Source organism: Daphnia pulex, chromosome 3, assembly GCF_021134715.1.
Source record: "Daphnia pulex isolate KAP4 chromosome 3, ASM2113471v1".
In the NCBI taxonomy this organism is placed as follows: Eukaryota; Metazoa; Arthropoda; class Branchiopoda; order Diplostraca; family Daphniidae; genus Daphnia; species Daphnia pulex.
In genome coordinates this window covers 12,400,321-12,426,303 of record NC_060019.1, presented here as the reverse complement: position 1 = coordinate 12,426,303, position 25,983 = coordinate 12,400,321, and the positions used below count along the sequence as shown (strand labels likewise).

General features: G+C 41.9%; 1 protein-coding gene across 1 annotated transcript; it reads left to right on the top strand.

Annotated features, from left to right (window-relative positions):
• Positions 1 to 353: 353 nt before the first annotated feature.
• Positions 354 to 25,795, top strand: LOC124190091 (galanin receptor type 2-like). Its single transcript, XM_046582640.1, has 9 exons — positions 354 to 986; positions 1,294 to 1,483; positions 22,431 to 22,616; positions 23,875 to 23,998; positions 24,160 to 24,211; positions 24,296 to 24,696; positions 24,798 to 24,976; positions 25,065 to 25,195; positions 25,300 to 25,795. The coding sequence occupies exons 1-9, from the start codon at positions 815 to 817 to the stop codon at positions 25,467 to 25,469; spliced, it is 1,605 nt and encodes a 534-aa protein (XP_046438596.1). The 5' UTR covers positions 354 to 814; the 3' UTR covers positions 25,470 to 25,795.
• Positions 25,796 to 25,983: the final 188 nt, after the last annotated feature.

Here is a 25,983-nt window from a genome sequence, read left to right as displayed (position 1 = left end):
CTAGCAACAAAGGTATAGAACAAGCGGATAACCAATAACCAGTTCACCCGTTGTCAAAAGTCAACAGATTCCTATCCTGTTTTCCTTATTTTGTCTGCTGGGTTCGTCTCGTCATATACATATTGTTTTAGAGTCTCTCTCTAATAGAGATGCGGTTAACCTATAATTCGAAAATGAAATAAAAAAACGACGAGCGTACGGAACCGGTGCTGTGCGCGCAGCCCATAAGCGAAAATCACCCACACGAGCACCGCCCTGCTGTTGCTGTGTGCTGGAGCAAGCGCATGTGCTTGAAAGACGCGCTGGATCCTATAATACTATATACTGATGCTGGCGCCGTTGGTGGGAGTAGATCCCGATAGACGGAGAAAGTTTGGTGTCGCGTCGTGAGACGCACAAGGCGCGCAAACAAAGAAGCGGCAGCGTCAAAAAAGGAGGTGCTGCTGCTGGTGATATACTGGCGCGGGATCGGCGCGTTTTTCTTGGAGTCATTCACTTTGACCGTGGCAACGAAACTTGTCGACACTTGTGCGTCGTCCGGGTTTTCACCCAGCAGCTTCCATCAGACGTGTTTATCCTGTACACCAGCACATAGCCACAACATCCAGCACGCGCCGAGGAAAGAAACAAAAAAAGAGATCATAGAATCAACCAGTGCAAAAAGCCCAAGAACAGCAACACAGCAACGGCAGTTATTATTTGATTCGACAGCAATTATATTCGCGTTGGTAGCCTATCATAAAGGACGAGCGAGTTTTGGTTGCGTGACCAGCATCAACAGCAGCACCAGCAGGAGCAGATCGCGGCTGGCGAGATGATGGAGATGATGTCGGATGATTCATCACACGTCAACATGTCCGACATTAGCAGCAACTGGCACGGGCTGGAGATTTATCCCTTGGATGTTTCCACGGAGGACGATTTGCTGCTGAGCATCAACACCAGCAGCAGCAACCGGCCGCCTAGTCCGATCGAATCGTTGTTAGGTAAGTCCGCAATATCATCTTATATTTTTCTCCCCGCATCTTTTCCTATGGTGACCATAGCATGTACAAGAGCAACAAATCTATATATAATGCGAAAGTGTCCGTGTATGAGAGGGGGCCCAAATCATCACCTTGCAAATCAACGTGACAGAGTCTCTAATAATATAATATATCGGGCTATACATCTATTTTAAAACGCGGGCGCTATGGAAACGTTTGAAAGTATACATAAACGATAATAGCCTATAGTATAAATTGAGACTCGCGGTTAATTTTGGATTTTGGGGGAAATGATATTCAATTGCAGGCGAACTATCAGGTTCTCACTCGCTCATTTTCATGGAGAATGCCGAGGAAATGCTGCTGCCGTGGAAAAATAATCCCAACTTCTTGCCGATTGTTCTGACGCACGTTGTTACTTTCGTGATTGGACTGGCCGGTAATATTGTCGTCATCAGCACCATGAGCCGTGGTCACGGCGAGCGCTCCGTTACAAGGTCAGCATATCTTTATATAATAATATCTATTATCATTCCATTCAATTTTATTGTTCAACAATATCTTATTAGAAATTAATTTTATGCGGAATTTCACCCCGTTATAGTGTTACTTTTCAAGCTGTCGTATTAAAGCGAAATAATCGCTATATAATTCTCAATATTTAATTTGAAATTAAGGTCTAAATTGTGAATGAGGCCTGGTATATTATAATCGAGTAAATCGACTGCGCCGCGCGCACGGAAAGTATATGACATTTAAATTGGGATCAAATGAAGAGATTTGACTATTATACATATTGATTGACACCTTGGAAAACATGTTGGATTTAAACATTAGCGCTCTCTACAAAAGTTATTCTCTCTGCGACGACGCGCACCTGTTCCTGGAAAATGACAAATTCGTCGTAATGAGAAAACTTGGTGCATCAGGAAAAAAAATTAAGAGGCGTAATCGAGTAATACACGCGCGAGTTACCCTATAATATTATAGAGCCCAGCATCAGGATGAAAACAAATAATCAAATCACCAATCGCTTCACTGATTTCGAACAACTTTTCACATTTTTGTTATTGGGCGCGCACGATTTTCTTTAGAGCTGCCGCCCCGCTCTGTTTATTCGACTGCAATCGCGCCACCGCTAAATGTATTTGCGCAACCCTATAGCGCGCGTTCATTAACGCGGTCGTCTCTTCATTTGCATGTACATTTTACGGAAATTGTTGCTGGCGCAGTTCTTTTTCTGCGAGACTACATAGGCCTTGGTTTTCCGCCGCTGGGTAGGATATTTATCCTGTCAACTGGCGTGTATAACTTATTGAACTAAAATCCATCTAAAGGTCGAAAGTTAACACCAAAATGGAGCAGGGGGGAAAAAAGGGGAGAAAATTGGATTGCAGGCTAGTTAATAAAAACGACGGCCATCGTCATGGAAAGGGAAAATATATATAGGAGTGAAAGGAGGAAGGAGAAGATGAAGAGGGACAGCAGCAGAGGATGTGCGACTCCTAATCGGATTGCAAATCAATCTACTATACTACGCGGGAATTGACCTTTTTTTTGTGTTCCCTTTCTCTCTTTTCCACCTATCATTCTATATAGAGGTATAATCCTTAAATTGAATGAGAAAAGATCGATTAAGAGTCTACGCGAAGGTGTACTACACTGCAGCACGATGTTTTCCTTTTTGCGATTGGAAGTGATTCACTGATGCTGCTAAAGAAAATCAAAACGACAATTTTTAATTTAAAATTCGCTGATGCAGCTTACATATCAGCAGCCTTATCTATGCTGCACATAAAGAAAAGTTGCGCAGCAGAGGGATTCGGCGAAAAGTCTGATTTATATAGTTGCGATTTGTTGTAATAGCCTACTTTCTAACAGTGCAAGAGTATATCAGCAGTTGAAATATCTATAGCCAAAACTCGTTTAAAAAAAATAACTTTGCCACTAAATCTCTATAGGCTATTATGCACTTGCACAAAAGTGGCTCGACTCTGCGAAATCCTCTAGAACAACATTCAAACTTAAAGTCAACATAAAAATATTATGCGTCTCTCGGTTTGCGTATTTTTTATAAATACATACCCGCGCGCATCAGTATATATAGTATTATATATAGAGCATTGCTATATATTATTGCTTTACATGACAGCCAAATCAAAAAGATCGATTACTGATGCGTGTGTGGGAGTGCCGGGGACTATTATGTATATATATACTGGCGAGAGCCAGAGATTTCGGTAGCATATGCGACGCTGGCCAAGCCCAAAAGCCACTTCTCAATAGGTTGGGTTTCGAATGAATCAAGACGTCGTGAACTGACCGTCTATTTCAGCAAACTGACATTTGATTTGAACGCAACCGAGCGTGCATGTTGTATTGCATCTGCTGCTGCTGAGGCATCGGATTCGTTTCAGTATCTAGATATCAGTTTCTTTTTTTTTTCAAATATATTCCATCATCTCACTTTATTCCAACCCTTTCCAAATCACAAAATCAATGCTGCTGAAGACAGATGAATAGATATGTAAATGTAGCTGGTATATATATATCCGCGAATATATGTAATATTGAAACGTGTCACAAAAGTCACTTCGCTCTCGTCTCGTACTCCTTATAGATAATACACAACGATACCAATATATTTTAGACAAGTCTATAGCGCCGTCTATTTCAAAATTTGAAAAGTTTTGTCGTGACCTTTTTTCAGAAGAAATGTCGCACGTGATGTCTATCAGCAGCCTTGAATTTTAAGAATTCACACATGATTCGGAGTTGTAATATCAGGCCATCACTTTTTGTGCGCAACTTTTTGTTTCGCTCGTTATTTTCCTAAATTGGCTTAGGATAGAGATTATTTGCGTTTCCTTTTTTTTTAGATTTGAATAACCATCAGCATGCATTCAAAGATCTTCCGCCTATAGTTCGACGTATATGGATTTTGTCACGTAGGAAATTTGGATAATCCCGTTTCGATACAGATATTATAATAATCTTTATTATTTATATAGGCCTATATATATAGGCTATGTTGAGATATTTGGAAGATCGATTTGATTGTTTGTCTTCCATTAGAATAATATATAGGAAAAGCAAGATATATCGTATATCAATCACAGCAAAATAAATATAAAAACAGTGAAGGCGATTTCGTTTCACGGAAGAAAAAGCCAATTCCGCAACAGCCGACCGATATACAGGCTAGCATAGCAACATATTATATAAATACACTTGCTGCTGGACTCGATGGAGAATGCATTGAATTTTTCGGCGGAAATGAAAACAAAAAGCGTCCGGAATCAGCTTTGATGGAACGGATTTTATTTTGCAATATAATACCTCCTCTGCATGGAATATATAGAGCTTTTGCGATTTATTTATTCAGTCAAAAAGCACGCAGACTTTATACATCAGTATAAATGCACTGTCACACAGGAGTGTATTTATATTATGGGTTATATTAAATATGTAATTATTATCCTTTATAAGATATCGAACTTCAATTAGGCTACTATACTTATTATTTTCATTATTGACTTTTATATAGGCCTACTGATCCGTTCATATACTTGGTAGGCTATAGCTTTCAGGCTTCTGAGAAGTACAACGAAAAATGATAACATTTCGGGGAATTGCTGCCGAATTACCTATAGGCCTATTAGAACGTAGACCATATAATCCCTATTATTCATTTGAATCCATCTCTGAATTCAATGGCTATTCACAATAGATTTTTTCTTCTGTAAACCTGATAATCAATAGATATTATCAGATAAGGCATCAGCTCCTATAATAATGAATACCTCAGTTTTCAAGCGAGAAAGTCATAATACATATATTATACAGGCATATTCATTACCGAATAATCATTTGCACACGTGGGCGACCTTGAAAATCTTCAAACTGAAATTGATGCCAATTAAAATGCGAAAAGCACATTTATTTTATTATCAACTGTAATTCTTAGAACGTATTAGAATATAGGCAGCCCTGATTTGTCGAACCAACGGTCCTATTAGAGCACACATTAATCAATCAGAGATGATTAAGCTTAAATCTAAAAATCATTATACATCGACTCGAATAATCACACTATAGCGTTTAGTTTGAGTTTGATACAATTCCGTCATGATGGCCAGCACACTGCCTATTCTGTAACGAAGACAATTGAGGCCGCGCGTATTTTGCCTTGGATCATGATTGTTGGAGACTTGTCGCTAATGAACGCCATTATGTTTCGGATCGATGCCAGCAACAAGAAAAGGGCTATATGTCGTTTCTTTATATCGTCTTTTGAGCTGCTGCTTTATTGCTGCTGGCCTATATGTATGCGCGCGGTGGCTGCGGTCGCATGTATAGATAGATACAACTCCATCATCGCCGTGTCTCAAAGCAATCACCATCATCATAAAGATGACTGCTGCCGCGTCATCATCTCGTTTTGGCTCTATCTATGTTATATAGTCGATTAGACGAACGAGGGCGGAGAAATAGAAGAAAAAAGGGCGAAAGCAACAGCAGCAGCAGCAGAGAATCTAATCGGCTTCTGTTGTCTGTCTCCCTCCCAGCAGAAACTCTTCACCATCATCTATTCCATCTCGACACGGAAAAGGCCTCCCCCCTTTCTTTTGAGCTATATAGTCGGTTCCCTAGCTGTAATATTCTTCTACAAGGTAATTCAGTCGATTTCGATTACCTCAATAACCGACGAGCAGCAAATATAGAGATGAGAGACGGCAGGAGCAGCAGCAGCAGCACATATTAGCTAGTATATACGCCGGCCATCCTGTGCCATTCGCATCTATCAATGTGTGTGTAATAAGTTTATGATGTGCATCGCATACAGATTCAGGCGCGGCGGCGGGCATTGGGGGATTCCGAAATTGGATTATTATAGGGCAAGCAGCGAGCGGCTGACATCTTCCTTGTCTTACATGTCTTTTATATCAGCAGCTCTCTCATCTTTTCTTTCTTTGCCTTTTCTTTTGATTTCGATTGAAACTCCGCCCAAATATAAAGACAAATGGTTAGACGTTTTATTCGCACTGACCCCAATGCAGCAGGGGGCTGTTTGTTGTTCTTTAAATTAAATCTACTATATACGATAGAGGATAAACTAGGCCAATATTTTATATTCAGACTTTTATATCTATTTCCATCTTCTGCGCTGGTATATGTTCAATGCGAAGGGTGTGGGGGTGGGGGTGAGGAGGAGCGAGTGGCTGTATATATAATAATAGATAAGAACGAGATATTCGAGGGCGAAATCTTTTCGTTGTGACTACATGGCGGAATGCAACCCGTTTAAGCCCAAAAGATTGCCAAGGCAGCCTCTAATAATATATATAATAACGGGGGCAGTTGGCTTATTGGCGATGGCTTATATTCCCGTTCATATAGATAGGGTGAGTAGGCCTATAGTCTGTAATATACGTTCAGACGGCTGACGTCTTTCTCACAGGACGCCTGGAAAAGATTGGCGTTCCACCACCATCTAGTATAGACACAAAAGCGCCAGAAAAGAATAGGCTATTGAAAAGAAACGCCATAATGGACATCATCATTTCTCTTCCTCTGCCTCTCCGTATATAGTACATACATCATATAAAAGCAGGACTCCCCACCCTTTTCTATATTAAAGCCAAACCAAAAAACGGGGCTAACTCTAAACGCTGTAGAGTGATGCCTTTCGAATCGATGTTCCAACCCCGTTATTTTTTCTTTCTCTTTTCTATATAGTTTCGGATTCATTTTCTCATGCTTGGCCGATTTTCATCTTCTTTTTCCACCAGCAGCTTTACGTACAATTTATAGCATAGTAGTAACATAACGTTAAAGATTATAGAGCTAGACGTGCTCAAAGTCTAAAAATATAAGCCTGCACGTTTTCGTATAGTCTAGATACATAGCTAAAAGTTCCTCCCACTGAAACCGCCCTAGATATAGTATAGTTTATTGTCGATGGTGATTTATAGCAAGCGCCGATTTCGTGCTTGGAATGGAGAAAATGAACAAGCAGCCAGTATGGTTGTTTATCGAAAGTCTACATAGATTGAATCTTCAGCGTTATAACCAGTAGGCCTGTTGTATCAACCTTTGTTTCTCTCCTTTCGGAAGGAATAGTCTGAAATTGGAGATCAGTCACTGTATAAGACAAGCTCAAGGACAAGCGATATCACAGCAATCTTCCAGCAAGGGCGTGTTTATATAGGCAGATCAGTATAGTTAATCACACCAGAAGCGTTTTCACTGCTGGTGAATAGGCCTAAAGGTACAACATCAGCTTGAATTCTTTATTACAGAATATAGCATTTCTAATTTCAGATGAATCGCGAAATGATGTGCGACAGTAAATTGTTTCATCTTCTTCTGATCGTCTTATTGTTGCTCGAACCCTCTATTAGGCTATAGAAATTTGACAGACACGAACAAGACAGACGCTGCAAATTACAAATCCCCCTATACGCCATATGTCATATACTCGTTATAAGGCCCTTTTCATTTGTTCTTGTAAACTCGTTATATCTATGCTAGAGCTGCGTTTCGATTGAAAACAGCAAAGCCAACGAATAAGGCAAATAACACACAGCATCACAGCCGGATATAAAAGCTAATATCGAAGTCATCGTTGATTGGTTGTTTATTCGCTACTTGTGCCATGTCAGTTAAGTAGACAAGAACAAAAAAAAAGATACCATACCACACAATTCACACATCACATATAGTATTATCCCGCCCTATATGCACTTGCATGCAGTATAAAGAACCAATAATAATACGGCACCAGTATAGGGTAGTAGATATTAATAAGATATCGATTGCTTCATTTGGAGAATTTTCGAAGAAAAATATATTGAGACGGATCAAAAAGTGATGTGCCTTCATCTTTTTGATTGACGAGAATATATAGATCCCGTTGATCATCAAAGTGATGCGCAGAGACCCTCTTTCTCTTCTATATTTCCCCCCAATTCTTTTTCTTTCCTTATTTCTTCTGTTCTATTTATTCTTTTCGATCGTCCGTCGTCTGCTACAGCCTCGACGTGTTGTGATTTTGTGCTCCCGATTTTTTGGATATTTGTGCTTTTTCTGGTTTGTTTTCAACAGTAGTTTTGGATTTATCTCGTTTGCGAGTGAATCTGGACTCTGCAGATTATCTTTTTTCTATATTTCTCATCTTCTTTTTCTATCCTTTTCGCGTTTGTTTCTTCGATCTACTGTCTGTGTATAAAATTCCCCCCCCCCTTCCAGCTGATCTGTCAGTGGCCTGACGGATCAGTTTCTCTTTTCAGTTTTTGTTTTCTTTTCTTTTCTTTTCTTCTCTCTTTGTATCACACCTTTCTGCTGCCTTCATATTTTTTTCTACGTCTTATTATTTCTTCTACTTATATCAGTTGGCTTAATTGTGTTTTTTTTTTCTCTCCCAATTAGTAGACTCTCTTGTGCTCGTTCATCAGTTATAAAGGAAATCAAACAGGGTTATAACCCTGTGTCAATCGTAAGTTGCGAAGTTCTATTTTCAAATTTTTTAAAACAGGAAGTGTGTGGTGAAATTCCACCCCGTCCGGTCTGGTTCTAAGCATAACTGGAAAAGGCTTGGTCCCCTAGTTTATTGCTCTATAGAGCTAAGATCCCCGGTGATCTTGCTCCTCCTCCCTGAGCGAGTGGCAAGGCCAGCTTCTCAATCCGTTCTCGTGTCGTGGGCTTCTGAGGGAGCGCCGGAAACCTTCTGGTGGAGACCTTGGGGGGATTGAGTACTGGGCACTCTGCTCACGCTTGGTTTGAGGGGTGAGGGAACTGGGGGTAGTTTTAATTCTCTTCGACGCCGTACTCGTCTTGCCTGTCCCTCCCAGTGTCGAAGAGGATCGTCCATCTCTTTCGTTCTCTTCTTTCTCGTTTTTTGTTTCCCTTTTTTTTTATAAGGGCCCTGATCTTAATTGCTAGCCACTAACTTTATCCACTTCCCTAAGAGTGATGGGAGATGACGATGATGATCCAGGCGGAGATACCTCCGTCTGGGGCCATACTTCCCTTGCTCTCAGTATCAACACCCCGTCTCAAAGTCAAACTATCTCTTGCAAATCTTGCGCTCTTCCGTTTGCCCCGATTGACTCGAGATACAAATATTGCGTGGATTGTAAAGCCGCAATGTTGTTAAAACCGAAAGCGGCCGGGACAAAGAGGGATAGCTCTGCAGCTCAGTTTTCCCTCCAAGAGACAAATTTGTCCAAACAGCAGAAAGATGATAAGGATGATAATTTTCCTTTCCTATTTGATAAAGCGTTCGGAATGGACGTTGATTCATTCCTTGATCTCGACGCAGCAGAGCAGACGCTAAAATTGAAATCCTTGTTTGCCAAATTGGAAGAAGAAGCAGTCGGTGTCAAATCAGAAAAGTCTCTAATGACAAAAAAAATCGAGAAGCTGGAGAAAGCAATCGAAAATAGAGCCTCCCTCCAAAGCGAACTTAACCTAGCAAAAAAAGATCTTTTAACGGCCAAACTATCTCTTGCTGACAAAGACATCCGGCTTTTTGAGCTGCAATCGTCTGTCAAATCAGCTAGGACTCCGTCTTTGATCAAACCCCATCCAGCTTCAAACCCTCCAACTAGCAATCCCTCGGCTCCGAAAAATACCCGCCTGTATGCGGAGGTACCTAAAAAACCCGTTTTGATCGCTCATGTAGGAGGTAGCGACCGCCTGCCGATGAGCGAAATTTCGAACGACAAAATCGACAAGTTATTTGACCTTGATGGTGACGGTCCAGTTGTCCAAAACATAAAGAAAATCGATGGACGAGTAATTTTGTCTTTTTTAGACGTGGCCTCTCGTGACAAAGCCCAAGATCTCTTCAACAATAACTCAGCCCAAAATGTGTTTCGTTCTGTATCGGTCCCTCAAAAACAGTTTCCTGCTCTGGTCAGGTTTCGAGAGTTACAGGGAATCTCCCATCTAAAAGGCACTGAAAATAAGGCTGCTCGAGTTGCGCAAGAGAACGCTCTTAATCGTAGGCTTGTTGAACAAAATCCTGGCCTAAGGGGTCACTTACAGTCTGTGCGGGTTCTACACCAACGCCCAAACAGTAACTCTTTCCTTGTCCGAATTGCTTTCTCCTCCAAGCCCTTCTGTGAGCATCTGATCAAAAGTGGTAGAATCCTCCTGGATGGCGTTACTCATGCGGTTGTCGAGTCTGACCCAAGAAAAGAGGTGCGGCACTGCTCAAAGTGCCAAAAGTATGGACATATCCATCATTTTTGTAATTCCCCTATCTTAGTCTGTGGGAAATGCTCACAGAACCACGCGACTCATTCCTGTACATCATTCCCTAAAGACTTCAAATGTGCGAATTGTCAGCAAAACCACCAAGTTGGATCTATCGCTTGTCCTGCTCTGGCCAAAGCCGTAGCTCAATACCTCGACTACATTTCCACCGAGTGAATATGCCAGTCGCCCATCACAACATCAGTAAAGCGTCTGCCCCACTCAAGTGCTTTCAGATCAATCTAAGGCACTCGCGCTGCGCTGCGCTTAATCTCTCTCAATTGATACTCGATCTTGACATTGATGTAATTTTAATTCAAGAGCCGTATGCAGCTATGTCCCCCCTGTCTTCTTCGTTTGAGCCTAAATTCGTTCCTCTTGGCTACTCTTCTTTCCACAATCTATCTTCCGAGCATGCTTTCGGCGCCCTGATTATTGCCAAAAGTTCTTTGAACGCTTCGCTCTGCATTTTTGGTCTATCAAATAATTGTTGTGGCATCAAGCTGTCCAACGATCTGTTCTGCTTTTCTATTTACTGCAGACCATCTCTGGTATCGATTCCTCTACACCTCGAGTCAATTTTTAATTCTATTCCGCCGGCCGTAAAAAAACACGCCTTTTTCGGCATTGATTGCAACGCCAAAAGTCAGGCCTGGAACAGCGTTCGCACTGACCACATCGGCGTTGACCTAGAGCTCTGCTTCCTAAATAACGCTCTCTCTGTTTCAAATGTGAATCTCAAACTACTCTCACACAAGCCGTCCAACACGTCCTTTGTTGACGTCACCCTGGCTGGGGACTCCGTCTCCCTCAATGGTTGGCTGTACCCGGCCTATCCGTCTCTTTCGGACCACCCTTTTATCTCTTTCCGTGTGCCCTTTGGTTGTCGTGTTGCCCTGCCTGCACGTACTGAGTTCCGACTTCCGTCTCCTCCCAACTGCAACATGCCTCTTTTTCTCTCAAACCTTGAAGCCTCCCTCGGTTCCATGGCCAGCCCCAGTACTGTACAGACGTTTACTTCTCCTCAGGATATCGAAGCATTCATTGCAAATTTGACTGACTCTATCAAGTCGGCTGCTCTGAAAAGTAAACTCCCATTTCATCCCTCCCGAGCTCCTGCTAGGATGCCCTGGTGGTCCGATATGATGTGGTCTCTGCGTAAAAAGCTGAAAGTCGCCTACAAACTCAGCCGTGAGTCTCCCTCTCAAGGGAATAGAGACGCGTACAGTCACCTCAAAGCCGAATACCAAAGGACCCTAAGAGCAGGTAAAAAAGAAAGCTGGAAATCCTTCTGCTCCAATAACCTAAACGGAGATATTTTTGGAGAGTTAAAAAAGTTGACGTTATCCACCCCAGTAAACAATCATCCTTCAGAACTACTAATTGATGGAGTTTCCATTACCGACCCAAAGGACATCCTTTCTGCCTTCAGCTCGCACTTCTTCCCGACTAACCCTCCAGATGACTCATTTCACAAATCCGCTCTGCTCTCCTCAACTACCTTCTGCGAAGCACCTCTCTCCTCTACGGAATTTCTGGTCCTCCCTTCCGAAGTTAAGCAGGCCTTCGATAGTGTACGCCTCTCTAAGTCCGCCGGCTCGGACGGAATCTCGTCCATCTGGCTAAGCCATTCCTTCGATTTAATAAAATCCCATTTAGCGGCCCTCTTCTCGGTTTGCTTTAACCTCGGCTACTTTCCTAATTGCTGGAAAACCGCCTCTATCGTCATCCTTAAAAAAAACAATAAGCCGAATTACCTTCACCCAAACTGTTTCAGACCAATCAGTATTATCAACAGCCTCTCTAAACTGTTTGAGAAAATCATTCTTGCTAAACTCAAAGCTTTGGCTGCTACGCACTCTTGGTTCAGCCCCAGTCAGCATGGTTTCAGGGCAGGTTTATCCACAGAAACGGCCTCCCTCTCTCTTATTAAGTTAATCGAAGGCAACAAAAAAAAGAAGATGGTCACTTGTTGTGCTTTTTTAGACATTAAGTCAGCTTTTGACGCGACCTGGCACCCAGCCATTCTGAACAGCCTGATCAAAAAAGGCTGCCCCCAGTTTTTAGTAAAAATTCTGGGTGACTTCCTCAGCTCTCGCTCAAGCATTTTGAAAAACGCTTCGGACACCTTCACTGCCAACACTGAGCTCGGTTGTCCTCAAGGCAGTGCCCTCTCGCCGTTTCTTTGGAACATTCTTATAGAGGAACTGCTAAGCCTTAGTTTCCCCTTCCCCTTCCTTATTTTGGCGTATGCAGATGACATTGTTCTCTGTGCAATGGACAAAAACTATGATACTGCTTTTGCCAACCTTCAAGCAATGTGCGATTCCTCTGTAGCATGGGGTCGTTCGGTCAAACTTACTTTCAACGGTTTAAAATCCGTCTTCATGGTCTTCTCCTCGAAACGAACCATGCCGTCTCTGCCCTTGAAGGTTGACAACGTATGTGTTGCTCGTTCCCACTCATGCCTGTACCTTGGTCTAACCATCGATGACAAACTCAGCTGGAACACCCACATATCTAACAAATGCGCTGCGGTAAAAAAACTTTTGTTTCTTATTCTAAAATGCTGTCGGCTTTCGTGGGGCCTCTCGCGTAATGCAATTTCTCTTCTTTATAAAACAACCGTGATTCCCACTATACTATACAACTGCTCTGTTTGGGCCTCGGCCATCCGCAGGAAGCGTGTAATTGCAGCCCTGAAATCCGCCCAACGCCCTTTTGCGCTGACAATTGGCCGTCTGTTCAAATCCACGTCTACTGACGCGGCCCTCATTCTCGCCAACACCCTCCCTCTGCACCTCAAAATAATCGAAACGGTGCTAAAGAGATCCATCTCTACCCTAGCTGCGCTTCTGCCACCCTCGTCGTTACAAGTTGCTGGCGTTATCTCTGCCAAAATTCTGGCGTCTGAAGCTCCAGCAGGCATACCCCTTGGTCTGCACAGGAAAAGACTGTTGCGGTCAGAAATGCTTTCCCTTTGGAATGAAGCCTGGCAAAATGCAAATACTGGTGCCCAGACCCGCTTGTTCTTTCCCTCAGTGGAATCCGCCTCGATTTTGTCCTCCTCTAAATTACCCTTCTTTCTCTGCAGCTTTCTCTCGGGCCACTGCGGCTTAAACAACTTTCTCTTTAAAATAAAAAAGTCTCCGTCACCGCTCTGTCCCTGCCTTTCAGGGGAAGTGGAAGATGTGGCTCATATTTTGTTTGTCTGTACCAGCCACGCCGTACACAGAGTCAGCCTTATTAATTCTGCGGTTGAGTTAAAGCTGTCGTGGCCAGTCCCATTAGACGCTTTCTCCCAATCCAAAATTCTTTGGTCTTCGCTTGTTAAATTCCTATGTTCTATCAAAAGACTTTAACCACCACCACCTTTTCCCAGTTCTTTATATTTTACTTCTTCTCTTAGTTGCGTCTTGGTACTCTGTACATTTTTGCATGGGTCCATCGTGCCCTAATTTCTGGCGCTTTAACCCTGCTTTCATCCTCAGGCTCTAGCGGGCGCCTTAACCGGACCGTGGCCGTAAGAGTCGTCCGGTGCTTCGCGGTGCTGGTGACATCCAAATCAGCATCTCGTCGCTCCGGACTATCTGGGGGGTCGGCAGCGGCGTCTTTTTATTCTTTTTAGTCTTCCTATTCTCTTTACTCGTGCTCTTAGTTGATGCATTTTGGCCGCTCTTTTGTTTCGCATGAGTCCCTCGTGCCCTAATTTCTGGCGCTTTTAACCCTGCTCTCATCCTCAGGCTCTAGCGGGCGCCTTAACCGGACCGTGGCCGTAAGAGTCGTCCGTTGCTTCGCGGTGCTGGTGACATCCAAATCAGCATCTCGTCGCACCGGTCTATCTGGGGGGTCGGCAGCGGCGTCTTTTTATTCGTTTTAGTCTTCTTATTCTTTTTTACTCAGTTTTTCAATCGCGTGCCGCTCCGCTTCACTTTCCAGAATTCCAGTTCTACTTTCGATCTTCTGCCTAATCTTTCCTCTCGGTTCCCTCTCTCTTCTCCCATCCCCCTCTCTTATCCTTATTTTATCTCTACTTCATAATAGTGTGACTCTTGTATTTTACCATGCCTATGACAATAAATTGGTAACATTCGCCTTCGGCGAATACACACCTCATTTAAAAAAAAAAAAAAAATTTATTCTTTTGTGTGTACGTAGTATATATATGCTGCGCCTCCGAATATGTACACTGAAGGGGGGAGCTGTAGTCTACAACTCTACAAGCAAAAGGCTTGTGTAATGAAACTTGTAGGCGCGCAAACAGAGAGAACGTGCATCACAGAAGAGCGGATTCCATTAAATAAACTAGACGACGATATATAGAAAAGCAAAGGGCTGCATGCTGCTGCTGCTGCATCACGCCGGGGAGGCGGAATTGAAGGATCGCTCGCCCCCAATGATAAAAGAAATAAGGATTGTCTGTGTATAAGCAATAAGAGCATTTCTTTCTCTAAACTGTTGGAATAAATATATAAAGAATAGGGTTCCAACAACAGGGTTTCCCCCCTTTTTTTCATATAACCAAATCAAGGAATTCAATAATCGAAAGACGTGGTTGAATGATGGCCCTATATTATACTATACATTTATATATGTATAGGTACGTGCCGGAGAGAAATATATATATGATGCTGGAGGTGTAAGGGCAGCAATTTGCCGATGGGATTGAAACGAACTCGTGCATTGTAAAGCTCCCTCCTCAGACAAAATAAGAAGAATAAGAAAAACACGAAAAAAGAGAGAGAGAAAAAGAATCCAACACAAAGAAAAGAAGTAGAGCATTGACGATTTGTCGTGTGCGGTTCACATCTCAGTCTATATATACAGCGCAGCAGCAGCGCAGCAACCCAAAAGAATAAATGTGTATAGAGGCAAAGGGGGAAAAAAAGGAAATAAACTATAGACGGCAGCAGCAGAATTGGGTCTGCGCGGTGCAAGTACCAGTTAAACAAAATTGGATCGTCTTATCTTACGAGCGGCATCACAGCAGACAGAAACATCAGTTGAATCGCGCGGGCAGCAACATCAGCAGCAGCACATATCCAGCAGCGACGGGACCCGGGCTTGCGGGTTATTCAGCGCAACAGAGAAAAAAGAAGAAAAACCCCAGCAGCTCGAGACGGTTTGGCATTTCTCAATAGATCTTATACTATTCACGAAAACCGCGCCGTTAAAATACTTTTCCTTCAGCTGCTGCTCCGTTGCAAAGATCCCACCGAGGATTGTTGAAACTTGCCGCGGTAATGATTGCTGCATATAGCAGCAGCAGCGCGCCATTTCCAGTAGCAGCAGCAGCGTTTCTATGTCGAATATCCTGTGCTGTATTATATCGTGGGAGGACTTAATACTGCGCTGCCGCATACCTTTGCTGCTGGGTTTACCGAGGCCCTTGACTTGACATGCCGAAACGAATGCGAAATGAGAACATCTGCCTAAGGCGTCACAGGGGAAAAAAGCTGTCAAACACAGAGATAGGCATTTTAATACTGGTCCTATTGTACACATATGTATAAGCGCGGATAGATGTATACATATATGTTGGCGAACGCGCCAAAATTTTAAATCTAATCGAATTTGTTCCTAAACTGTAAATCCAATACTTTTATCCATCCTCCACGCGCGTGTATGATATGGAAAAACAGTACATTATTAGTACAAAAGGTGGATCACAAATGTAATCACGCACCAACTTTATTAAAGAAAACTTTGTTTCATGAACGCATAAAATGGGTTGTAACTTGGGTGTCGCATACTACTAACGCAATGCGCGTGGGGGCTTAATAATCTATAGTGTGCCGGGGAATTCATTTAACATCACAGCACGCGCCCACGTATTAGTTACTAAAACTTTTGGCTTTATCGATTCATTTTTTCTGGGAAATTATGGTCCATTATTTATTCTTTGCTTTCCTTTTTTTTTCTTCCAAATTGTATAGCGACATCTTGTCTCCCATAGTTAGTATATAAAGTTTTGCTGTATTATAATGTTTGACTTGGATATTTCATCAATCGAACAACGAGAGGAGCCTTGGGTATACTTTGCAAATTCAATAACAGAAATTGCATTCTGTAATGAAATGATTGACTTTCTTCAATGTGCCAATATAGACATAGGCCTATATAGGTACTATAGCCTACATGTGCGCTAGCCAAAATATAGCCTAGACTTGTGATATTTGTATTTGGGGCTGTGTGTGCTGTGTTATGTCCGATCCATTTCGGCGCGTTATTCTTTGAACTCGTCAAGTTTCTTGTCGCGTCTATATAGGCTATATAGCATTGTGTTAGATCCCGAGAAAAACAACAAGAATATATCTAAGTCGGTTGGCTAACTTTCAAACTATATAGATGCGTTGCGTCAATATTGACTATCGTCCAGCACACAGGTCTCTCTTTCTCTATGTATATATAGCGCTATGCCGACAAGTGACGGTGCTCATCTTATATTGGTCTTTCTCTTCCACGAATGACCATTGAATTCGCAAAGACCCCATGCAGCGCCGGCAGCAGTGTTTTTCTTTTGTTATTTGACTATGTTGCGTAATACATCACTAAAAACCTAAATATATATGGATTCCCAACTCTCTGGAGGGATATATGTATATATTAAAATATCAACGTTTTCGTTTGGTTTTCTCTCCGGAGTGGGCATGATTCAAAACTCTTCAAATCAGATGGAAATTCAACAGGGGGGGGGGGGGGCAGTTGAAAAAACTGTCAATAATAGGCCTATAAATAACCTATCTATCATATGCAGATCCAAATGTTATAGACGCAAATGCAATCGGTGCAGCAGCACGCATGATGTGATGTTCGAATTGGTGCGTCTAACTTGATTGAAACTTGCGAACCAGCAGCATCATCATATCAGTGATGCCAGCCGAGCGTGATGAACGAATCACGAATGGCGCACGTAGTTTCGGAATTTGCGTCACGAGATCAGTTCCGGTCATTAATTGAGCCCTTTGCTGCTGCTGCTGCTGCTGCTATTTGATTTCAATTTAAGTGTTGGATTACACGATGTTATATACTACAGACGTGTGTAGGAGGTAGGCTATATTAGCCTGCGCGTGCTGTTGTGTAAGAGACTCTAATAACTTATTCCGCCAGCAGGGTATTATTATTCATATAATAAAAGCCTAGATGTAATCCTAATCTATACAAGGATGCCTTGGCATTATCATCAAGAAACCATGGGCGGACTGCAACCTTATCATGTGTGTACCCACAGTGTATATATACAATTCCTATACAGCGCTGCTTGGGGAAATATTTTCATTATAATCTCCCCCGCAATATCCTATAGTATATTACCTTCAGGTTTCCATATATCTTATTCTTTATTTTGTTTTAAATGTAAGAACAGCAGTTGAAGCGTCACAAATTCACAGTACCACTATTACCACAACATGAACCAGATTTGGACAGCAGGCCGATCAATGTTCGGCAGCAATGAAATATAGTGCGTGCTACCGCGTCCACGGTTATATACGCACGCAAGTCGATTTCGTAAAGATTGATGATGATGTACGGATCACTGTTTTCTTTGAATCAAATAGTTGGGGGAGACATCTACAGCGGCAAACATCACACACGAATGAAAAGAATCACAAATCTAAACCCAATTATACATGGTCATATGTGATGGGCTAAATATCGCGGCCAGCAGGTTTGATTGACAAGAGATAAACGAGGTAGACGCATTATAGGCGCTGCCATCGTCCTTTCAAAACGTTATGTGTAACCTCTACAGATATATACGGAACATTTAATATATACGTCTATTATGAACGTATAATTAGTCCTACATACAACAACACTGCGCATATAATATAGGCTATATAGTCGAAAATGTATTAATCAACTGGCGTACGCGCGCGTTCGTTTGATTGGCCCGAACCCAACACTCTTTGTAGAATTGGGGGTGTGCAGCACGCAGCAGCCAAACAACACTTGACGTCTGCCTTTGTTGCTGTTCGTTAAAGGCTCAATCCATAACGCCAGCGAATTTATTTTATTTCCAGTCGACTTCTCATCTTTGACAATAAAAGCCTGCATGTGAACTACTATTCCATACATATCGTATATATAGCCATATATTTCACCAGTTGTTTTGGGAAACTATAAATCATCGGAACTGTGATGATGCTCTTTATTCTATTCCAACAGAAAAATCATTTGAATGGGAGCGTTCTAAATCGGCAATCTCTTTTAATTTTTTTTTTTAATGAATAATAATTGATTCTAAATTTATTTTCTATACTCAACAGTAAGAAATTTAAAAGACAATTTGGGGATAAGTCGTCGGACTATATTTATACACGCTTATTAATTTTGAGCGTTGTGAATGTCAAAGATTCCTGGCCGCAGCAATCGATAATATAATGCGACATCACGAATAAAACATTGATTAAAAAGATAAAAATATGAGAGAAAGAAATTGCACAAAATCTTTCAGCCGCGGTATTACATATCTTAAGGGCACAGCAGCGGAACACTGAAGCCAAAATTGAACAAAAGTTGCTGGTGGTCGCGACGCGCGCCATGCCAGCACCGCGATCAATAACGCAACAATTCGCCATCTCTTATGAGACGCTATTCATGCCGTGTGCTGGCGAGTGTATATAGTACATGTATATAGCCTATATACTCTACTCTACGTATACTACTACATCAACTTGTAGAAAAGTAGCTGCTGGGCTGGGCAGTATACATATTGAGATGAGAGTGCGTACATGTATACGCGGACATCATATAAATATAGGACCTTATTATCGACATATCGAGCGTCTCCCAGCAAAGACGTCGTACGTCTTTTCCAGCCTATATAAGAAATCTTACCAGCAGGTTATTATATATCCGCTGGCCTACGTCACAGCGTCAATTCCTTCTTCGATATATGTCTGACGATGTGCGCTCCAGAATGTATAGATTAATGTTGGTCCGAAAACATATGCCAGACGCCCCAGCAACAAAGCTGCTAATTGAATTACTATTTCTATTTGTCGGCTGCTGCTGCTGCTGGCGCTCGCGATGTGATTCGTTTATTGGTTTTTAATAAATTCCTTTCATCATTGCTTAATGCGTTCTGTGCTGTACACGTGTGTACACTACTTTATTGCTCTAATAGAGACGACGCGAGCGACGCTAATATTTTAGACGCTTTCTGAATTGGCCGGCATTTTGTGTGTAGGCGGAGGTAAGAATACATAACGCACGAGAAATCGGTTTGACGTGTCGTTGCTTTGATTATTAGTTGAGCCGGCCATTTATTTCAGGCGTCGCGCAGGAGATGGCCAAAATGTCAAAATGTCCTAATGGCATTTATTTTTGTTTTTTTGCTTTGTTTTCGTTGACATTATAAGAAAGAAAAGAAACGTCTATATAATGGTTAGAATATATAAAAAAAAAGAATGAAAGAAAAAGGGAAGAAATAAAAAGTCTGTATATAAGAAAGAAAAGGAAATGCAATCTCATTCATGGCGTGGTCAGCCAAGTGTGCAACTTAATAGTCCAACGGTATAATAACGACTGACGAGTAGCCTATATATATATATCGTGCCAGTCACGCGAGGATATCAACAAGAGAAAAAAAGAGAAAAAAAAGTAAATAGGAGCACGCAGAAATTGCCCATGACTTTCTTATCCGGACTTGCTGGTGTATAGGCTACGCACTATTATACTATATAGTAGTATACCCGTCGTCATCATCAAGGAAAAGATTACTTTGATGTGTTGACACACTCTGCTGTGCTGCTGCTGGTGCATGCACTGCGCAATGATCAATCACGAAAGATGTTTAACTTTGGGGAAAAAGTTCTATAGGCCTTGTTTTGTCTGAGTGCACATTGTTGACGAAATTCTTAGTTTCATAAATGTGTAGTCCCGTCATCTTTGATGCACAAGTCCACAATGGCACTGATAAAAAGCTAACAGAAAATGCGGAAATACAATAAGTTGTAAGGTGATGTAATTCCGCTGAACGTGTTTTTTGGGCGTTTGCCGTTGTACAACAGCACAGGCGAACACACAGCAAATGTGGGTGGATTCTCATTTTTTTATATATATCCGTGTTAGTTCATTAGGTGTTCATATAACAGGACTGACTGACTCGCGTTATGTGTCGCAATCGGAAACCCCCGCCTGCGTACGTGCACTACGTGACGAATCAGCCGGTCCGATGGTTCCGGTCCTTTCTTCCGATTTTGTTAATTCTCACATCCTTGCCCTTTCTCTCTCTATCTCTCGCCTTGTACATGTTGAGTTTGCTGTGACACAACGACGTCTAACGGACTACTGTGTCGTATACAAAAGATTTGGTGCTACGGTACATAACAGTGATGAAACCAATCGAAAAAACAAAAAGAATTTGACCAATAAAGAAAAGATGGACATGACGAAAAAAGATGATATTTATTTTCTTTAGAAATGTAATGAAGCTATAGCTATATAGCGTATTGCGACTAGAACTATTATTGTATAGCCCAACTTGAAAAATAGTTCAAACAAAAAAGACAAATCGAGTGATGATGTAACAACTTGGAAAAATTGAACGACGTGAGAAAATTATTCTAAATTCTATTCGTAGCGAATGCGAATTTTTCTACGAGAACCTTATTCCCTTTTCATGTAACGGAATGGAACTGAGCAAAAATTTAAATATGCAGCGACAGTCTGAAAGAAAATATTTTAAGTGATATTTAAAAGACGACGTCTAAGAATTTGAATTCCACAGCTGCACTGCGGGCGTTCCCATTACATAACAAGAACAAACTTCTTTTTTTTCTACGATCATATAGAGCAAATATTTTATGACGACATCTATAGGCTACTACCCCCCCCCCCCCCCCAAAAGGCAAGCGATAATATTTCGCCTAACAAATGTTCCATTTTGACTTTTCGAAATGTAGGGAATTCCGAAGGGGAAAGTGCTGCTGCCACCATAAGCCATTAAAGAAAACCCAGTTTCAATTTTTTTGTTTTTGAAAAAAGAATGAATTATGCATATCCTTGCCTCGTCTTCTCTTCTACTCTTTTATGCATCAACTGCTGTTGGCTGGCGTGCATGCATGCTGGATTAAGGGAATAAACAACAAACTTTCTCCGTTTTCCCGCGACTGGGTCACACATTTCACCGCAGTCTTAGTGTCTCACGGTGTCGACATTTTCAGAAATATGCTCTATAGGATATCGTATAGAGAGAGAGAGAGCTTTCATTGGCAATGTCAAAGTTCCTTATCTTATTTCGCTCTTGGACTTTTATATTAGCGGAGACAGCTGTCAGGGTATGTATCCCGTCCGATTGGAGATTGTCGGCCACGCGTTTTGGAAACACGAGCAAACCCCCCCCCCCCCCCCTCAAAAAAATATAGATATGGCCTATATAATAATACCTTATACATACAGGAGGGAGAAAATAACTGACGGGAAGAACCGATTAAATGTCGCTGACTTTTATAGAAATGCGCATCTCAGATCTGGCGATATTTTCGTAATTTCCAAGGTAATTTCCCATCGCAAATGCACTTTTGGTTTGATAACCCCGGTTTTTCTTTATTAGCCTTAAAAATATACGTTTGACGTAAAACCTTGCGTAATAAAGAAACAGCTACTAGCTCAAAATGACAATTTATTCCAACCGAAATGGTTCTCGCTGGATGCGTATGCGCGATCTCTGATTTTCGCTTATATAGTTGCTGCTTGGCAGCAGGTGGTGCGAGCGTCTATATCCATGGTTGTGCAAGAGTTTTCCTTTTTTTCTTATTTTTAATCCGCCATTTTTGAATTCGTTACACGCGCCATCGAAGCGTCGCTGAACGCGGGAGATTCCTTCGCTGTGCTGCGTATATCCATCGGCTCGTGTTTTCCTTTCATCGGCGCGTATAACTCAACGCTTTTTCTTTTCCAACTCGGTCGTTGACATTTTCACGACCGCGCGGGTTTTTCTTTTATCCGGCTGTAAAATCTCGAACGGAATTTAACGACATCAAATTCGCAATAATCAGAAATTTTTCATTTCTGTGATAGTTATTTTATACAGTCTGTATATGGGATGAAAAATGTAATTTGACGTGGAGTATTTGAAAATAATCCATAGACTATAGAATTTAATCATATATAATGAATTTATATATCGTATGCGTAATTTGATTCGTGTTTTTCTTTTTTTTTTTCAAATAAAAGCATGTTCCTGGTGAGTTTGGCAGTGGCCGATTTGCTGCTGGTGGCTGTGAGCGCCCCACTCGAGACGATGGGATACTTCCTCAATCCGTGGACTAAAGGCGGTCGACTGTGTCAGCTTCAGTATTACGTCGAAATGCTGTCGGCCGTCGCTTCCGTCCTCAATCTCACAGCCGTTAGCCTAGAAAGGTAAGCCCCTCTCCCAAAATAATATTTCACTCCGATTCCATCATTTCCAATTCATTCGTCGTCTACTCTATAACTCTATATATTTCTATTTCTACACGAGTTCCTAGTAAAAACATTTCGAAATCATCCATTGTTTAAACCTATATACACGCGGGAGTTAATGCGACGTTGTCGCAAGGTTCTTTCCAGTATAGAATCGGGCAATTCGTCTTCGCTTTTATTTTCCCCCGTTCTACACGTTAATAAAAGAATTTCCTGTGTCCTGATGGGGAAGATGTATCGATGCACTTAACCGAGAGAGAGAGAGAGAGCGACTACATCAGGTAAACATCCTCTTCTTTTTTCGATGCCAGAAAGGATTTTTTTTTTGGGTCGACATATCCCCTGGTAAGACGTCCGCCTTAAACAGAGTCAAGCTCACAGATAGATGGAGGAGTCAACTTTTTTTTTTTTCGGGAGAAATTCGTGCGTCACATTATTTGTCATGGGCTCACAGGGGCGACTGTGCTGTTATACTGATGCTCACTTGCCCGCATTTATTTTTCTGCTTCTTTTTTTTATGTTGACACACTGGATGCGAGCGGAGTGTGTTTGCCGGAATGAAAGAAAAGGCCAAAAGGCATTGTTAGAAAGTGAAGTGAAGTGTAGGGGAATATAACGCCAATCATTCGGTTGGATGATCGACGGCAGCACTTAATCCGAGTCACGTTTGACTCTTTGCGTCATCCTTTACCGATGGATGGAAGGTTCGAGTCGTCGTCAAGGTCTATACTGTAGGCTATGCTATATGTACAGTACGACTGTGCAATCATCTTTTTCTTTGTGTATAGGTTTAGGCGTCCTGATTATTTGGGCAGAACAATTCGATCTATAGCGCACAACGGGAAAGCGCATCCGGGTATACAGGAATAATGGTTTGATTGGCCTTGATTATGTTCGGCTTCCGGTTGATTGAATTTCGGCCAATTTCGCGGGTATATAGCTATAACATAACGCGCAAAAGATTTATTCTTCGACGTCAGTTATATGGGTTGGATGAGTGCCCAGCAGTAGCGCATCGGATTTTATATACTTCCGACTATTATATCGATCGATATTATTGACAGCTTTGAAAGCAGTAAAACTGGTTGATTTGTTGAGCAATCAAACTGAATACATGGCAGAAAATATTTGTATTAGCGACTTTTTCCTTTTTTTGAATTTTAATTTTTGGCATTTTTGTTGTGTGGACATTTTCATTTGATTTGTCTCTCGATAGATATCTGGTCATTGTGTACCCGATGAAGTCGCGCTCCTTCTGCACGCTGCACAACTGCCGAAGAGCTCTGATCGCCGTCTGGATTTTCGCTCTCCTGCTCACAGCTCCATCCGTTTGGGCCAGAGTAGGTCTTTGTCGACCGACGAGTTCGGCTCTATATCGTTACATCTGTGTATAGATACATCACGTTCTTGTTTCCTTCCTCGATTCGATTCAAAATGCTCAGCACAAAGTTGCTGAATCATTTTTGTTATCCCAATATCTAATGATTGGTCATTAATACAGGACAGCGTGACGTACATCTACTACAACAACAAGACTTCGGTTGCCGTCCATTGTGAGTCGGAATTTGAAATCTATAATTAATTTTAATTATGCAAGCATGATTAATGTATTCTCATTTGATTTCTATATCGAATAGATTGCATGGATACGGGGGATATCGGCCAGGAACAAGGTCTAGGAGCTTACAGTGGGTTCGTCATCGCATTGTACCAGCTGCTCATTATGCTGGTTTTCCCGCTGCTCTTGATGATCATCTGCTACTCGCGAGTCATCCAAGAGCTCTGGCTCTCCACCAAGCAGATCACGGCCATGACTCGCGAGTACAACAGCAGCTCGCCCCGACGTCTGGAAGTTCACGACGCCCAGACCGGATGGGGCTCCGATCATCACGGCACTTCGCTCAACACCGTCGCCGGCCGGCTGAGCCACACGCAACCACATCCGCAGCAGCACCAACCGCATCATCACTGTCGCAAACCGGCCAACAAATACGGACACTCGCGCAGCGGCGACGGCGCCAAACAAGCTCGTAAACAGGTGCGTCATTATAATTATTATTATTGTTTCTTTTAGTCCTATTTCTAGCAGAGCCATTAAGGGGGATCAACGATGTCATTTTTCATTTCGTTATATATTAGGTCATCAAGATGTTGATTTTGGTGGTTTTACTTTTCCTGGTTTGCTGGGGACCGAGACTCTTGTTGAACGTCATCATCAAGTGGGGCTTGCCCAGCTACGATCACACCGTCTATCAACTGCGTTTCGTTTTCTATCTACTGCCGTTCGTTCACAGTTGCATCAATCCTGTCATCTACGGGCAAGCTATTTCTTATTTTTGAATTTTAAATCAAGTAATTAAAGGCAAATTGTTAATTATCATCGGCCTGTTTTATTTTTTCAAATAGTTTCATGTCGACAAATTTCCGACGAATGATGGTTCGGTGTTGCACCCGGAGACGAAGATTCTCTCAAATGTGTGGCTGTCTCGTCCGCTGCTGTGAAGACGACGACGCCCACAACACTCGTCCAAACTCGGGTTCGTATTTTGTAGATAAGAGTTAAGACTAAAATGTCTTGATTGTTCAACGACATTTTTTTTATAATTAAATGTTTCTTTTTATTTATTTATTTATTTTTTAGTCATGTTTGAAATGAGCAATGGAACGGGACTTCGGAGACACGGGACACTTGGTCACACGTCGGCGTACTGCGTCTCGATAGCCACGACCGAAGCGACTTTAGCGACGGCCATTCCGCGCAACTCTCTCTACCAAGAACGGCCGGGGCTGTTTAGTACGGAAGACATTTGAGAGAAATAGAATTACACATTTTCGATGTATGATCTCAACGTTATATATATATATAGGGAGGATTTATTTTTGACGAAAATAAAGAGCCCCCGTTTCGATAACACGATATTCATCCCTCCCCCCCCCCTAACCCCACCTCCCCACTAATACTCATTACTGGTAAACCTGAAACCAAAAAATCTCGTTATTTCATGTCAGATATCACCATCTTGATATCGTCAATGTTTGAACGTGTTTCACTTCATTTTCGTCACGTTTCCATGTTGCACGTATTCATCTCTTTGTACGCGGATGAAGGAAAACAATACACACTATCTTTAATGTTATCTAATTTAAAAAAGAAAAAAAAAACTTGTCAAACTAACAACCAACCCGTTTTTGGGTTTTTTTTTTAAGAATTTTTACCTTTGTAACAAGTTGAAACAGTCAGAACCTGTTCATTCGCCCTATAAACAAAATCTTAATCTGATATTAACATGATATTAACAAGAAAGAATATCAATTACCTGAATAG